The 14,119-nt window shown below is 62.2% G+C and overlaps 1 protein-coding gene across 2 annotated transcripts in view; it reads right to left on the bottom strand.

Moving 5' to 3' along the window:
* Window positions 1-14,119, bottom strand: part of STAB1 (stabilin 1) — a 27,116-nt gene extending 12,997 nt beyond the window's left edge. The window contains exons 1-25 of one of the 2 annotated variants that reach the window (XM_059389884.1): window positions 13,940-14,119; window positions 9,991-10,127; window positions 9,535-9,650; window positions 9,204-9,289; window positions 9,061-9,130; window positions 8,650-8,745; window positions 8,041-8,151; window positions 7,594-7,790; window positions 7,233-7,363; window positions 6,925-7,052; window positions 6,534-6,622; window positions 6,181-6,318; window positions 5,908-6,051; window positions 5,663-5,725; window positions 5,260-5,373; window positions 5,122-5,175; window positions 4,820-4,900; window positions 4,283-4,441; window positions 3,833-3,895; window positions 3,500-3,595; window positions 3,226-3,312; window positions 2,107-2,218; window positions 1,435-1,621; window positions 1,232-1,325; window positions 965-1,123 (exon numbers count right to left, since the gene is read on the bottom strand). In XM_059389884.1, the coding sequence (XP_059245867.1) occupies window positions 965-1,123; window positions 1,232-1,325; window positions 1,435-1,621; window positions 2,107-2,218; window positions 3,226-3,312; window positions 3,500-3,595; window positions 3,833-3,895; window positions 4,283-4,441; window positions 4,820-4,900; window positions 5,122-5,175; window positions 5,260-5,373; window positions 5,663-5,725; window positions 5,908-6,051; window positions 6,181-6,318; window positions 6,534-6,622; window positions 6,925-7,052; window positions 7,233-7,363; window positions 7,594-7,790; window positions 8,041-8,151; window positions 8,650-8,745; window positions 9,061-9,130; window positions 9,204-9,289; window positions 9,535-9,650; window positions 9,991-10,127; window positions 13,940-14,020 (2,793 nt within the window). In that variant the 5' untranslated portion in view covers window positions 14,021-14,119. The remainder of the gene's footprint in view (window positions 1-964; window positions 1,124-1,231; window positions 1,326-1,434; window positions 1,622-2,106; window positions 2,219-3,225; window positions 3,313-3,499; window positions 3,596-3,832; window positions 3,896-4,282; window positions 4,442-4,819; window positions 4,901-5,121; window positions 5,176-5,259; window positions 5,374-5,662; window positions 5,726-5,907; window positions 6,052-6,180; window positions 6,319-6,533; window positions 6,623-6,924; window positions 7,053-7,232; window positions 7,364-7,593; window positions 7,791-8,040; window positions 8,152-8,649; window positions 8,746-9,060; window positions 9,131-9,203; window positions 9,290-9,534; window positions 9,651-9,990; window positions 10,128-13,939) is intronic. The other variant, XM_059389886.1, reaches the window with a different exon arrangement.

The raw sequence follows: 14,119 nt of genomic DNA, 5'->3' as shown, positions 1-14,119 counted from the left end.
TCTCGGAGGCTGGTCCCAGGGATGGTGGCACACACCCACCACCCCGCTCTGAGCCTTCCCACTCAACGCCCGTGTCCGGGACTCGTCCCACTGCAGCTGAGTGGCCGGTGACACTCCCAGGTCCCAGTCGCCCTCATGGGCAAGTTGGGAGCATCTCAACCTGTTTATTCTAGTCCTTAGCTCTGCGCTTTAGAACCAAGCAGCTCCTCGTGGAGCTAGGGGTGCCGGCCTCGTGGCCAGCTGGGCGCTCAGCACCAAGGCCCCAGAGGTAGGGGGGTGCAGCCATCGTGGGGCAGGTCCCTGCTCACGCTGGCCCCGAGCCAGGCCTGGCTTCCCCGTTGGCATATTAGACATGTGCCGCCCGGTGCTTGGGGTCACATTCCGACCTGCCTCAGGAGAAAGCTCCAGAGGCTGAGACCCTGAGGCTCGGGTCTGAGTTTGCCAACTCCACAGCTGTACTTCCAGGAGTCTAGAAGGTTCTGGAATGTCACTCCCCTAGGGCCGGAGTCTCCTGCTTTGCTCAGCACCACATTCCTAAGTCTAGAACTGGGACAAGCGTGCCAGGTTCCCCGTGGGAACCCGATGAGGGAAGGAAGGAACTAGTTGTCAGAAGACAGTGGCTCTGAAGCCAGGTAGAGCAGAGGACTCACAGCCCCCGGTTACGAGAGTCCTCATCCCTGAGGGACCGGAGCCACAGCCTTCTGGAGTGGAACCAGCGGCCTGGGGCTGGCAGTGGCACACGCCTTCAGCCCCAGCCTTGTTGTCTCCCCAACACTCTGGCTGCTTCTGACCTGACCACACGACCTTTCAGACCTGGGTTCTCACGGAGACCCCAAGCTGGACTTCTCGGAGTGGCTGCTCCTGGAGCCAGACTGGGAGGGATGAGAGTCCCCTGGAACCAATACCCCCTCCCACGCCCCGCCTCTGCTGCCGCGAGCCCCCCCGCCACCCACCCAAGCCTCACCTGCCCGGGGCCCACGTAGCTGCAGAGAGCGTCGGCGTGACAGCCGCCCCTCGCATCCAGCTCGCACTCGTCGATGGCCACACAGACGCGGCCGTCCCCGCTCCAGCCTTTGTGGCACGTGCAGTGGTGGGTGCCCCGGGCCCCAGGGACGCACTCGGCCTGTGAGAGCCATAGTCGTGACCCGGGGCTGCAAGGCGGAGGGCGGAGGGAAGGCGAGCCCCCCCTCCCCCCAGGTCAGGACTTCAGGAAGGGGCCCCTGAGACTGACATTTTCCGAGCAGCCGCCACGGTCTGGGTTGGAGCAGGGGTTGCTGGGCGTGCAGGAGAAGCCGTCCCCCTCAAAGCCATCGAGACAGACACACCTGCAGCAGCAGAACGGAGGGCCTCCCGTGAGCCTCTGGAAGAGGCCAGCGGCTGAACAAACCGACACGCACGGTCAGGAACAGGGCAGAGAGGAAAAGGGACACTCACCTGGGGACGCCCCCCTGGCGGATGCAGCGGGCATGCTGGTGGCAGTTCTGGGCCTGCTCCGAGGGCCCACAGCTTCCCTCCGACTCATTACAGAAGCGGCCGCTGAAGCCTGGAGCACATGTGCCCTGCTGACACCGCCCCCCGCTGCCCGGACGGTTGTCGCAGAGCCCGTGGACACAGCCGCAGTCTGCAGGGAGGATATGGGAATGGGAATGGGAAAGGTGAGGCAGGGGCAGGGCCGACGGGGAGCCAGGGTACGGCAGGGGGGCGGCTGGGAACGTGGACGACGGCCACCAGCCCAGAAGACTTCGGGGTCACCAAATCAGGGGCCACCCCTTACTCGGTGGGCAGGCAGGGGCAATGCAAGGGGACAGCAACCATTCCTTGCTATCAGTCACCCCATTCTGGCTGCCCTGCCTCGAACACCACCATCCATGGTTCTTACGGTGCATCTGACCTGACTCCTGCCTGCTTTGGATTAAACCCCAGCTCTCATCCGGGCGTGGGGGAAGGAGACATCATCTATTTTTGTTCTCAAATCCTCTCCCTCCCTCTGGTTTTCACCCTTCCTCCTGGGGATCCATTTCCCTTCTTGGGGTGGGGGGGTCCCCAGCCCCCTTTCCAAGCAGCCCCTTCTCTCCCTGGTGGGCCGCACAGGCTGGGACCACCCACCTTCCTGGCACTGGTCTCCATGCTTGTTTGGGTTGGAGCAGATGTGGCAGGCGATGCCCTTGTAGTCTGGGAAGCAGAGACAGGCCCCATTGCCCCGGACTCCATCGCTGCACTGGGGTGGGTGGGAAGCAGGACCAGTCATGGGGTGGGGACTGGCCACATCCCCTCCCTGCACACCCACACCGTCCTCGGGCTGGCTGGGAGAACATGCTCCCCCTGGAAGGCCTCACCCTGGAAAAGATCTCTAAATCACAGGCTCTCAAAAAGACCCCAGCCCTGGAACCTTCATGGGTGACCTTGGCTCAACCTAGAAATCTACAACTCCTGTGCTGATCCCTGGCCTGGCACTAAAACAACCCTGATGGTAGCAAGTGGCAAAAACCAGAACACCCAAGGAAACCACTGACCGGGGCTCCTGCTGGCTCAGTCAGTGAAGCGTCTGCCTTTGGCTCAGGTCGTGATCCTGGAGTCCCTACATCGGGCCCCGCATTGGGCTCCCCGCTCAGTGGGGAGTCTGCTTCTCCCTCTACCCCTCACCCCACTTGTGTGCTCTCCCTCTCTCTCAAATAAATAAATAAAATCTTAAAAAAAAAAAAAAAAAAGGAGAACCACTGACAAAGAACCTTTAGGAAAACAGGAGCCAAAATCCAACTACTCAATTATTTCTTTTTTTTGTGGTGGGCAGCAACGCAAGGTTTACTAAGTGATAGTACAAAGCTCCCAAAGAGGGCAGGGACCCGAAAGTGTTGTCCTAATTCATTCTTTTTTTTTTTTTTTTTTTTTTTTAGATTTTTTTCATTTATTTGCGAGAGAGAGAGTGCGAGCCAGAGAGCAAAAGCAGGAGGAGAGGCAGAGGGAGAAGGAGAAGCAGGCTTCCCGCAGAGCAGAGGGCCCGACGTGAGACTCAATCCCAGGACCCTGGGATCATGACCTGAGCCGAAGGCAGCTGCTCAAGAGACTGAGCCACCCAGGCGCCCTGCCCTAATTATTTCTAATTTAAATACTAAAAACCATATGGCCCAACTTCCACTGCCTGGATGTGGGAAACCCAAGGTTGGCTGAGACACACAAGGAGCCCTGACTGACTCACACACCTCCCCCCGGGGCAGGGGGACTCACATTGCCTTTGCCATAGCATGGGTTGGAGAAGCCCCCAGGACACTGGGCACAGTCAGGCCCAAAAAACCCCTTGCAGCAGCCAGGTTTCTGTAAGAGACAAAAGCGTGTCGGAGGGCTCATCTCTAGGTCTGCCATTCCCACCGCCCGGGCCACTGCTGCTTCCACAACCCCCTCTGTAGAGCCAGGCAAAGCCCCTCTCCCAGGGAGGCAGGCCGCTCCGGCCCCGAGGGGAGGCCCGGGCGACCGCACAGTGAGCACCTTGGCCCAGGCTCACCAGGACTGTCTGGTTGCAGCTGTGAGCACAGCCCTTCCTCAGGACGTTGAGGCCGGTAGGGTCGTGGGTATAGACACACTCCTTGGGGAAGCTGTCCTGGGGTGGGCAGTGCAAAGCAGGTCAGCCGGTGTGGGTGCTGAGCCGGCCCCCCTTGCCAGGCAGTGCTGGCCCAGAGATCCCTCAGTGCTCTGGACCCAGCACCCCTCCCCTTAGTGGGGCTGAGAGGGGCTGAGCCTCCGGGTCCAGCTGAGCCACACAGCCCCTCCTCCCCGCCTTGAACCAGGACAGCAGTCTTGCTGGGCAGCCCCGAGAGCTGGGCCAAGGGATACTCACCACCTTCACGCTGTTGGGTGGGCACGTGCTCGTGTTCAGGGCCTGGCAGTCCACACAGGAGCCCTGGGCAGGGCAGGGGTAGGCAGGTAGAGTTAGTCATGGTTTATTTATTCAGCAGATTAACTAGGAAAGGGGCCCGGAGCCAAGGCCTGAGGTATGAGAGAGTCAAGGACAAGAGGGCCAGAGCAGAAGGAAGAGCAAAGGCGAGGCTGTGCCCTGGGGAAGGGCTGAGTGCGGGAGTGAGGCAATCGCAGCAGGAGGCAGGACCGGTGGACCAGAAGATGCGGGAGTGATCTCGAAGGAACAACCGGCAAGACTGCTAAGGCCTGGCGCTGGGGGAGGCAGGTGGGTGCATGGGGCCGGGGGCCAGGCCCCGGGCCCACCGGCAGCCTCCCCGCCTGCTGGAGGAGAACAAGTGGGGCCGGGCCCGCAGGTCAGCCGGCAGCTCACCGCCACAATCTGGTGCTGCTCCTCGCTGCAGAGCTTAGGCAGGATGGGCAGGATGGTGGGCGGCAGCAGGACGCCCTCCAGCATGTGGATCACACCGTTGGAGGCCAGCACGTCCACTCTCCGCAGTGGGACGCCCTCCGGTCCCAGTAGGATGCGCCCCTGCAGCAGAGCCCGGTGTACAAGCTGCCCAGCCCGGCAGGCCCCTGGGCCCACTGCCGCCCTTACCCCTACAGCCCGGCCTGCGGGCTCCTCTTCCCTCTCCCTGGCGGTGCCGCCTGATCCGGCAAAACCACTCCAGACTCCAGGCCCTGAGCCACATGGAGCGCCAGCCCCCGAGACTTGTGCCCACCCTCCCCGTCTTTGGAGCCGACCCGCTCTTCTGGGCTCCAGGAGAGGAATTTGATCAGTGCCCACCACCCACACGGCTCCCCCAGGGCCTGCCCTCCATGGGGCTTGGAGCACAAAGGCCTGTCTGAAAGAGGCCACACCAGCCCTTCCACTGGCCCATTCATTCCAGACATGGTTGGTGGAGCTCACCTCCTCGGAGATATTCACGGCCAGGACCTGGTTTGCCATGGTGAGGACCCGGCTCTTGGAGATGAGCTTCTCAACAGTCAGCTGGGTGGAGGAGGGGGTGGCCTTAGGCCAGGCGCGAGCCACACCTTAGGGCCCCACACGGCTCTGCCCAGGTGACTCACAGCTACCACCTTGGTCCCCACCATGAGAGTCCAGATGGCTGGGGAGGGGAGAAGGGGCCCCGGGAGAGCAGGACCTACAGGCAACCTTCCAGAAGCCAGCTGTAGGTGCAGGCTGCTCCCCTGCCCAGCAGAGCTTCTCACCTGGCCGTGGCTGTAGATGTGGTACTTCACCAGCTCCTGCAGTTTGGACAGACCCTGGCAGGGGAGAGAGTACTTGGCAGGGGCCGCTGGAGTCCCCGGTGCCCTGCTGCCCCCGTCCCTTCTCCCCACCGAGCTTACTGCCGTGAAGAGGTAGATCAGGCGGCCATCGCGCAAGTTGTCCACAGCCTCATTGCTTGGGGCGAAGACCGTGAAAGGCCCAGGCCCGTCCAGGATGGAGGGCAGCCCACAGTTCTGTGGTGGTGGGAAGCAGGCTCAGGGAGGCTCTGCAGCCAGCCTCTGCCTCTGAGCCCAGCCTGGGCCCTGCCACCCTCAGCCTACAGGGATGGTCCGTGAGGAAGTGGGAGATAGCGTCAATGGGTCCATGCTACCACAGAACCCCAGGATGGTGATGGGCAGGTTCTAGGATGGGGGCATGGGCAAGAGCCTGTGCTGCTCCAGAGCCCCAGATCACGGGAGGTTAGCAATGAGGGGTCCCTGCACAAAAGATGAGACGGGCTAGGGCCTTTCCGCCCAAACTCACCTCCAGGATGGTTTCAAAGCGGCTGAAGGCCTCAGTAGAGGCAAGGATTTGGCCGATGGTCCTCTGCAGTGAGGGATGAGCATGAGAGCCCCAGAGAAAAGCAGGAGGCTGCTTCAGCCCCGGGACGGGGGGTTGGAGCTCTGTCCCAGCCCCACCCAGAAATGGCCGCTCCACTCTCTGAACTCTGTGGGGGTCAGGGGTCACCCGGGGGCTGCAGGTGGGGCGAGGGGAGGGCGCTGGCTTACCTTGGGGTCCTCAGGCAGCTCTGGTGGGGGCTGCCATTGCAGGGCGGTGACCAAGTGGAAGACGCCGTTGGCGGCCGGGTAGTTGGTCTTGTGGATGGCGAACGTCTGCTGGGGCTGCTCCTTGTACTTGTAGGTGTACTTCTGCTGAGACGTGAGGCCTCGGGCTCATCCACGCCACGCGCCAGCCACGGATGTTCCACCCCCACACCTCTGCCCTGGGTGGTGTCCCCCACCGGGGTGCCCTGGTCTCCGGGCTGAGGTGGCTCTCCTTACCGTGAAGCGGTTGAACGTGACGATGATCTCCTGCCCTGCCAGTGTCCACCACCTGCGTGTCTGCTGGGTCCCCGGCTCCTCCAGCACATGCTGCCCTGCGATGATGTGCTGTTTGCAGAGCCGCCGGGCAAGGGATGCCTGTGGGCACAAGGGGAGTGGGGCGCTGAGAGGGCCCAAGGTGGCTGCTGGTTGCCATGCTAACCCGGTCCCAGAGACAGAGGGGACGAGAGGCCTCCTGGGCCTCAGTTCCCCAGAGCCTGGGCTGGGGACTCTCTCAGGGCCTGAAAGCCTGGGGCAGGGTCCAGGAAGGAGGCCAGGGCTGGCAGCCAGCTCCTCCAGGGGGCGGGGCTCACATTCATGATCTTGGAGGTGACGGCAGAGAGGGACGGTACCAGCACAGTGAACGGGCCCGACGTGGTGAGGATCTCGCGGCAGCCCTGGTCTGGGAACCATGAGAGGGGAGATCAGAATGGATTTGGAAAACCCTCAGGCATCAGTCCTAGGTTGTGGAGAGTTGGGTGGAGGGCACTGGGCTTAGGTCTAGGGTAGACGAGAGGCACCAGGATCGGGGGTGCGGGGAGCTAGCTCCCACCTCCAACCACACACCCCAGCACAGCCCACTGCTTCCACAGCTTTGGGGCAAAGAAACGGGGCATGTCTGCAGGGTTTGCCCCTCACTCCCTGCCAGAAATGCGGGACATGAGGGACGAGGTCACAGGCAGGTTGAGGTGGGGGGTCACATACCCAGCATGGCCAGGGAGACTCTCAGCCGCAGGAACACCACACCCAGCTGGCCGGCCTTCTGTATCTCGTGCAGCAGGTGTCCATAGCAGGCACGCCCGTCCCCCACCTCGCCCTCCTTGCACACACAGCTAGGGCCGTGGGTAGAACTGGTCAGACCAGGGCGTGTGGCCAGTCCCTACCTCCTGGCCCTCACCCTCCTGACCCCGTGGGCCCTCGAGCTGAGGATGCACCCAAAGGCACCCTTGCCCCTGCCCAGACCACCCTCTCCACTCTGTCCCCCGTGCCCATCCCAAAGCTCATGTGCCTACCTGATCTTCCCATCGGGGGTCACCTGGCAGGTGGCTGACCGGTCACAGGAGTGAGGGAAGCAGTAGGCGAAGCAGCCCGCGGAGGCATTGTGGTTGGCGCTGACCAAGCCTGGCTTGCATAAGCAGGAGGCCTGGGCCCCCAGGCAGGGGACGGAGGGTGGCGTCACATTCATGAGAACCATGGGCACCCACAAGGCTATGCTCAGCCGCCAGCCACCCTGCCCGCTGAGGGCTGCCATCCTCTTCCCGTGTTACGAGTGGGCGAACTGAGGCTCCCAGGAGGCCCATGATTTGCCCAGGGTCCTTTCGCCAGTGTGGGTGGGGGGCCATGGCACGGGCCCGACTCAGGGCCCTGGCTCACCTTGCCCGGTCTCTGGTACAGACACATGGTGGAATTGCTGGGACAGCCACCGTAGTTGATGGTGCATGGGTCCTGGGGCAGACACACCGTCCCATCGCCATGGTAGTCCTTGGGGCAGCGACACTGTGCCTGCCCCGTGGGGCTCACCGAGCACTGGGCCAATGGGGAGCAGGGTGATGGCTGGCAGGGATTAGGGGCTGCCAGGGCAGACAGAGAGAGAGTGTGTGTGCCCGAGTGAGCTGGGAATCCAGGAGCACCATCCCCTCTGCAGCGATGGCCCAAAGGGGACGTGAGCAGGTTGATCCAGACCTTGGGGAAAGGCCCTCCCTCAGGGACACGTTGTACTTTCTGTAAATGGCCAGACTGTACTTGTGGATTTAAAAGGATGTCCTCCAGGCCCCTGCTCAGTCTGACCTTGGGTCTCTGGCCTCTAGGTCAATGACTTACCTCGGCATTCTCTGCCCTGCTGGATGTGGCCAGGCAGGCAGCGGCAGGAGGGAGCCTCTGCAGAGCACTGGGAGTTCTGGGGACAGTTCAGGGCCCGGCAGACTGGCAGCTCTGAGTGGAGAGCGGGGAGTATTGTGGTGGCTCAAAACTCCAGGCAGGGAGGAACACAGGTGTAAAAATGCTCTCCCCAATTTGCTGTGCAGCTCTGGTCAGAGCTTTGCCCTCTCTGGGCTTTTGGGCAGTGGAGGACTCAGATGACATTCCCTCCCTCTAACCAGCTGTGCACCTTTCCTACTTCGAAAGAAATTAGGGTGAGGGCAGGGGCACCTGGGTGGCTCAGTGGGTTAAGCCTCTGCCTTTAGCTCAGGTCATGATCTCAGGGTCCATTGGGCTTTCTGCTCAGCAGGGAGCCTGCTTCCCGCCCCCCTCTCTGCCTCTCTGCCTACTTGTGATCTTTCTCTGTGTGTCAAAATAAAATAAATAAAATAAATAAAATCTTTTAAAAAAATAAAAGAAAGACAAAAAGAAAAGAAATTAGGGTGAGGGCAGGCAGCTGCCCCCCCCCCCCCCAGGCTCAGGCCCCATCCTTCCCCCCACAGGCCCGCCTACCTTGGTCACAGCGGGGTCCGGTGTATCCAGCAAAGCACAGGCAGCTTCCATCCCCCAGGGGGCCGTGGTTGCACACACCGTGCACACAGCTGCACTCTGGGAGGGACGTACGGGGACACTGAGTCTGCATTTCAGTCTCGGGAGTTCAGAGCTGTGATGCAGGACCGTAAGGGTGGTGGGAGCCAAAGGGAAGCACCTGGCTTAGCCTGAGGACTCGGGGGGGGGGGGGGCTTACTGGAGAAGGCCTCTGAGAACAGCACAGGGCTGGAGGTAGGATAGCTCACATCCCGGGAGGGGGAAATATGAGCCTGAGGGGCTGGCAGGAAGCCTGCTGGGGGCTGGCTAGATGGGCAGGTCTCCTTGGGCCCCGAGTGGGCAATGGCCCCGTTCCCTTGTCCGGCCAGCGCTCACCTGATTGGCAGTTGGGCCCGAATCGATTGGGGTCTCGGCACTCCTGGCAGGCAGAGCCACCGAAATTTTCCTGGCAGGGATTTGTACCTGGTCAGCGTGGCCCGTCTTCGGCACCCCCAACCCCAGCCCTGCTGGGCCCTTACCTTGCACACACAGGTCCCGTTCCCATCTATGCCATCCAGGCAGGTCCCACGGCCATGACACGGGGTCTCAGCACCCCCAGGGCACTCTGTGGACCCCACCCCCACCAGAACTCAGCGGTGCCCTGAAGAACTCATGCTGCACCCCTGACCCCAGCAGCTCTGGGCAGCCCAACCCCTCCCTGGGGTAGCTGGAGCCAGAGAGTCAAGCTGTGTGGGCGCTCTCACTAAATATCCATTTACTGAGAAAGCTGAAGGAGACGCAGGCAGATGCTATGGAGAGGGAGCCCAGGGATGGGGTGCGAGGAACAAAGCTGGGGCCCCCACCCCGTACCATAACACTGGGACCCCCAGTAGCCAGGGCAGCAGGCCTTCTCTACCACATCCTTCCAACACTCCAGGCTGCAGCCACTCATGGACATCAAAGAGTCCCCCAGCTGTACCTCGTAGCTGGGGACAAAGGTGGACAGGGTGACTGGAGGGCCTCCTTGTCGGCAGCCTCCAACACCCCCTCCCCACCGCGAGTTCTAGCGCTCTAGCTCTACCTCCCCTCTCTCCACCTGGCCCAGAGCTGAGCACAAGGCCTGGCACATAGTAGGTGCTCAAGAAACACCACCTGCCCCCGCTCCCCCTTCTTCTTCCCTCCCTATCTCCGCCCACTTGATGGGCCAACCAACATGCAGGCAAGTGACTGCCCTTCCTGCCCACGCCTGCCAGCTCTCCCTTGCCCCCCCGCCCCGACCCCACAGATGCTCCTGGAAGCCATGCAGGCAGAGGCAGAGAGTCCCACCGGCAGTCCTGAGCTATCTTCTCTGGTAGCGCCCGGAGCCAGCCTGGGGGGCACATCCGCCTCTTGATGGCTGGACACATGGTACAGGGGATACGCGTGACAAACTTGGTCTTCACGTCGCAGCGTCTGGACTGCACCTGGGCCACGGGGGGTTTGGAGTGAGGGGCCCGGCCCCTGTGCCCAGTCCTGACTCCACTCCGATGGAGCCAAGGCCCAGCACCCCTCTCTAGGCCTCACTTTCCCATCTGTCCAGCAGTGAGGCCAGGGAAGGCCCCGGGACACAGGGACACCTGCCTGTCACTGGCAGCGTATTCCTACGTCCACAACCATGGACTTCGGCCCTCCACCCAGGGCCACAAACACACATACGAGAGCCCCAGAGTCTATAGCTCCCGACACAAAGAGAACATAGCCATTTTGATCCACCTCCACCCATTCAGATGGAGAAAATCAACCCCAGACCCCAAACCATCCGGGGCCTGGGGATGTTGGGGACCGGACGGGTCTTTCATGCTAGTGTCCCTTATCACCTTGCACTGAAAAATCAACACTAAATGCCACATAGATGCTGCCCAGCGCGGACAGATCACACCTCGGGGCTGACCCTCTGGCCATTGCTTTGCCCAGATTGTGTCCCCGGCGTGCTGCCCAATGACCCTATAAGCAAGTTCGAGGGCCCGCGTGGCCTCTCCAGCAGGTGGAGACCCAGCAGCCAGCCCCAGACCTGAGAGGCAGGCCCATGTGAGCAGGTGTGCACAAGGGGGTCTGCAAGCCTTCCTGCACTCTGCCCACAGCCTGGCCCCCGGCCCCTGGCCCCACGCACCAGCCCAGACCCAGGGGGCCGCGGGCCATCGTTGGGCGGGCGATGCTGGCAGCAAGGAGGCTAAGAAGACCCAGGTGGCTTCCCATGGGAGGTGACAATTGAATTGGGGTTGAAAGTTGCCCATGAGTTGGCCAGGGCTGTCCCCCTGGTAGAGGAGACAGGAGAGGCAAAAGTCGGGAGGTGGAAGGAGCAGACGACCTCGTATGACGAGGTGAAGAGCTGCCGAGGAGAGGGCCCAGGGGCCGGGCCAGCGAGGGTGGGGATCAGGGCAGCGGGGGGGTTGGTTTTAAGTGGGCCTCTGGCTGCTGCAGGGGAGCGGGGGTGGGGGTGGGAACGAGGCCGTTCCCGGAGGGTGCTGAGTGCCCAGAAAGCCCAGGCTCGCAGTCCCATTCCCTGGCCCGCATGGGGACTGCAAGTCCTCCATCCCTGGGGCTACCTTTACGGATGGCAGCCCTGTGCCTGGAGGAGGGAAGCTTCCGTCTTGGTTATAAATGGGAGAAGGGACCACAGGACGGTGCGTGTGGATGGAGAAGAGGGTCCAGGGGCCTGGGCCGTGGGTTCAAGAAGATGTTCTCGTCTAAAAAGTGCTGAACACACTGTGGTTCAAAGGGAGTGAGCCAGAACATCTCTTTCCTAGAACACATTACAGACGCGAGGCCGCTTAAAGCAAGAGAAAAGGAGAAACAGTGGCCTGGCACGTTCTTCCGGTGAACACCAGAGTCCCGGGGTCCCTCTGCCGCTGTGATTTGGCCCTTCCCGCTCATGCCTCTGCGGTTGGCAAGGAAGGAAGTTGCTGAGAGTGGCCTCAGGCCGAGCCGAGTGGCTGAGAGCTGTGGTCTCATTCCCCACCCCGGGGCTCTGTCTCTGCTGAGCCAGGGAATGTCTAGGAAGTTGGGTAACTCTAGGGCTGGGCAGCTGCTGGCTCAGGGCAAAGGCACCCTGGAGGGCCACCTGGCCAGGCGGGCTCAGCTGCCACAGTGGCCGCCACTGGCCCAGGGACTGGCTTTCAGAAGAATGGTCAGGCCTGGCTAAGGGCTCAGGAGAAAGGGAGGGAAGGAGAGAAAGAGAGTGGTGGGGTTTGGAGTGTGGGGGTGAGCACAGGAGGAAGCAGGAGCCTCCTGTCCCCATGTCACACCCTCACACCCAGACTGGTGCCTTGGGAAATGTGTGTGAAATGGTGAAGGGTGTTTAAGCCAGCAGGCAAGTCCTCCTTCTTGTGGGGGAGCACACCGGGCCCCTCTGCCTGAAGGGAGCACCAGCCTCCCGAGCCCTGTCTCGCCACTGGTCTCTCTGGATCACAGCCCAATGCTGAATCAGATTCCCTCCTTCCCGGGGCACCTCGGGACTGCCTGAGCCAGGCGGGGACTGGCCCCCAGTCCCGCCCCGATCCAGAGCTGATTTTGCAACGTCTGCTTCCCACAGAGACAGACAGGCTGCTAGGGAAGTTGAGGAGACATGAGGTATTCGCCTGTTGTAAGAAGGTGGGAGAAATTCTCCCCAAGCTGGGGTCTGGGGTCCCTCCCTCAGAGGGACGGCACCCCATCCAACTGCTGCCCCTTCCCGAGATCGGTGCCCTTCTTCCTCCACGCCCCAGCTTGAGAACACAGGCTCCTCCAGCACCAGCACAAACGAGGCAATGAGTAAAAGACTTTTGCACGGACAGGGGCTAGGACTCCCTCCTACAGGAAGCCTTCCTTGCCTCTACTGCCTGAACCTGTCTGTGTTTGCATTCTGATTCTGCCCCTCACTGGCTGTGTGACCCAGAGGTCTCCCGTACCCCATTGAACCTCAGTTTGCTAACATTTAGAGTGAGCCTCGTGCTGCGGGGGTGCCGGGAGGGCTGGGTGACTGAGGACAGGAGAGAAGTCCCACACTGCCGTGTCCCTGTCCACAGGCACCCCCAGGACCGTCTGCCGGGCCCAGGCTGGCGGAGCCTCAGCCAGAGAACACAGGTCTCTGACGAGGAGAAATTCCAAGCGTGCGGTGGTGGCAGGCCTTTGAAATTCCCTTATACTCCCCTTACAGGGAAACTGAGGCATCGAGGGAGCAGGAGCCCACTTGCGGGGCTTGGCCCAGCCTAGAACCTTGGGCCCTTCTACCGCCACAGTCATCCTCACAGCTTCCCACCCACGAACCTGAAGCTGGCAGTGGGATCCTGGGCAGGTCCCTCTTCTCTGTACCTCAGCCTGCCCGCTAGTGATACGGGGACAGCAGCAGCCGCCCCCAAAATCAGATGGACTTAGCCTCACAGGGTCCCTCCCCTCATCGACAGGCAGACCCCGGCCAGGCAGCTCTCTCCATTCTCAGGGTGGGAGGCTCTCCCAGAAGCTCCAGTGGGGACAGCATTCCCGCTCCGGGGCCTGCGTGAACCCGTAGATGGGCAGCCGGGAGGTGGCTGGCATGCACGGCCCTGCCAGCCACACCGGGGCCCCTTTCTCTGGGGGATCACAGGTCAGTCAGGAGCACAGCTCCAGAGTCAGCCTGATCTGACTCTGTCATCCTTGGGCTCCGATTCCTCTGGGGGAGAACAGGACCCACTGCCCAGGGTCCTGGGGATAATGCCCGGCTATGCCCCGGCTGTGCCCCGGCCGTGCCCAGGCTGTGCTCTTGGTAAACGGCAGCCCTCAGGTTTGGGGGTGTTACTGTTGGCTACCACTTACCTAGAGGACTAGGGGTGAGCAGACCTCCTTCCGCCCCGGGGCCGGACGTGGGCACACACATGTGTGTTCCACGTGAGTCCGTTTGCTAGCCTCTGCAGGGTTCGGGGGCGATCCTAGCTTCAATCCCCAGGCCGTGCTCACAGAAAGACCAAGCCTCAGTCTGGGCAGGGAGGCCAGGAGCAGGGGCCTGGCTCTGTCCCCCTCAGCCTCAGCCTGGGGAGCCGCAGGATGGCTGCCCACACTGCAAGGGGGGCTGGCAGGCTGAGCACGGTCGGAGGAGGGCAAGGCGACACTCTGCCAGCCCAGGCAGCTGGACCCACACTGCAGCCTGTGGATGTGGACACACCGGCACAGCCCTCTGGTCCCGCTGCCCTGTGTGTCCCCAGACCCAGGCCCACCCTGTATACGCTCTCTTCCTGCTCCCACCCCTGGATCGCGCGTCCCCCTGCACCTGGCTCACACTCACCTTCTGCCCCCTGGTGAAGCTGGAGCCTGCTAGGCAGAAGGCCAGGAGGCAGAGCAGGAGGCAGCCCCGGGGCCCTGCCATGGCTGGTGGTGGCTGGCAGGCACGCCGGCCGGGATGGTCAGGGCGGCCAGTGTGGGGAACGAGCTCCGGGAGGCAGGCGCAGGGGTGCAGGGCGGGCCG

Source organism: Mustela nigripes, chromosome 2 (assembly GCF_022355385.1).
Source record: "Mustela nigripes isolate SB6536 chromosome 2, MUSNIG.SB6536, whole genome shotgun sequence".
In the NCBI taxonomy this organism is placed as follows: Eukaryota; Metazoa; Chordata; class Mammalia; order Carnivora; family Mustelidae; genus Mustela; species Mustela nigripes.
This window is presented reverse-complemented; position numbering and strand designations above follow the sequence as displayed.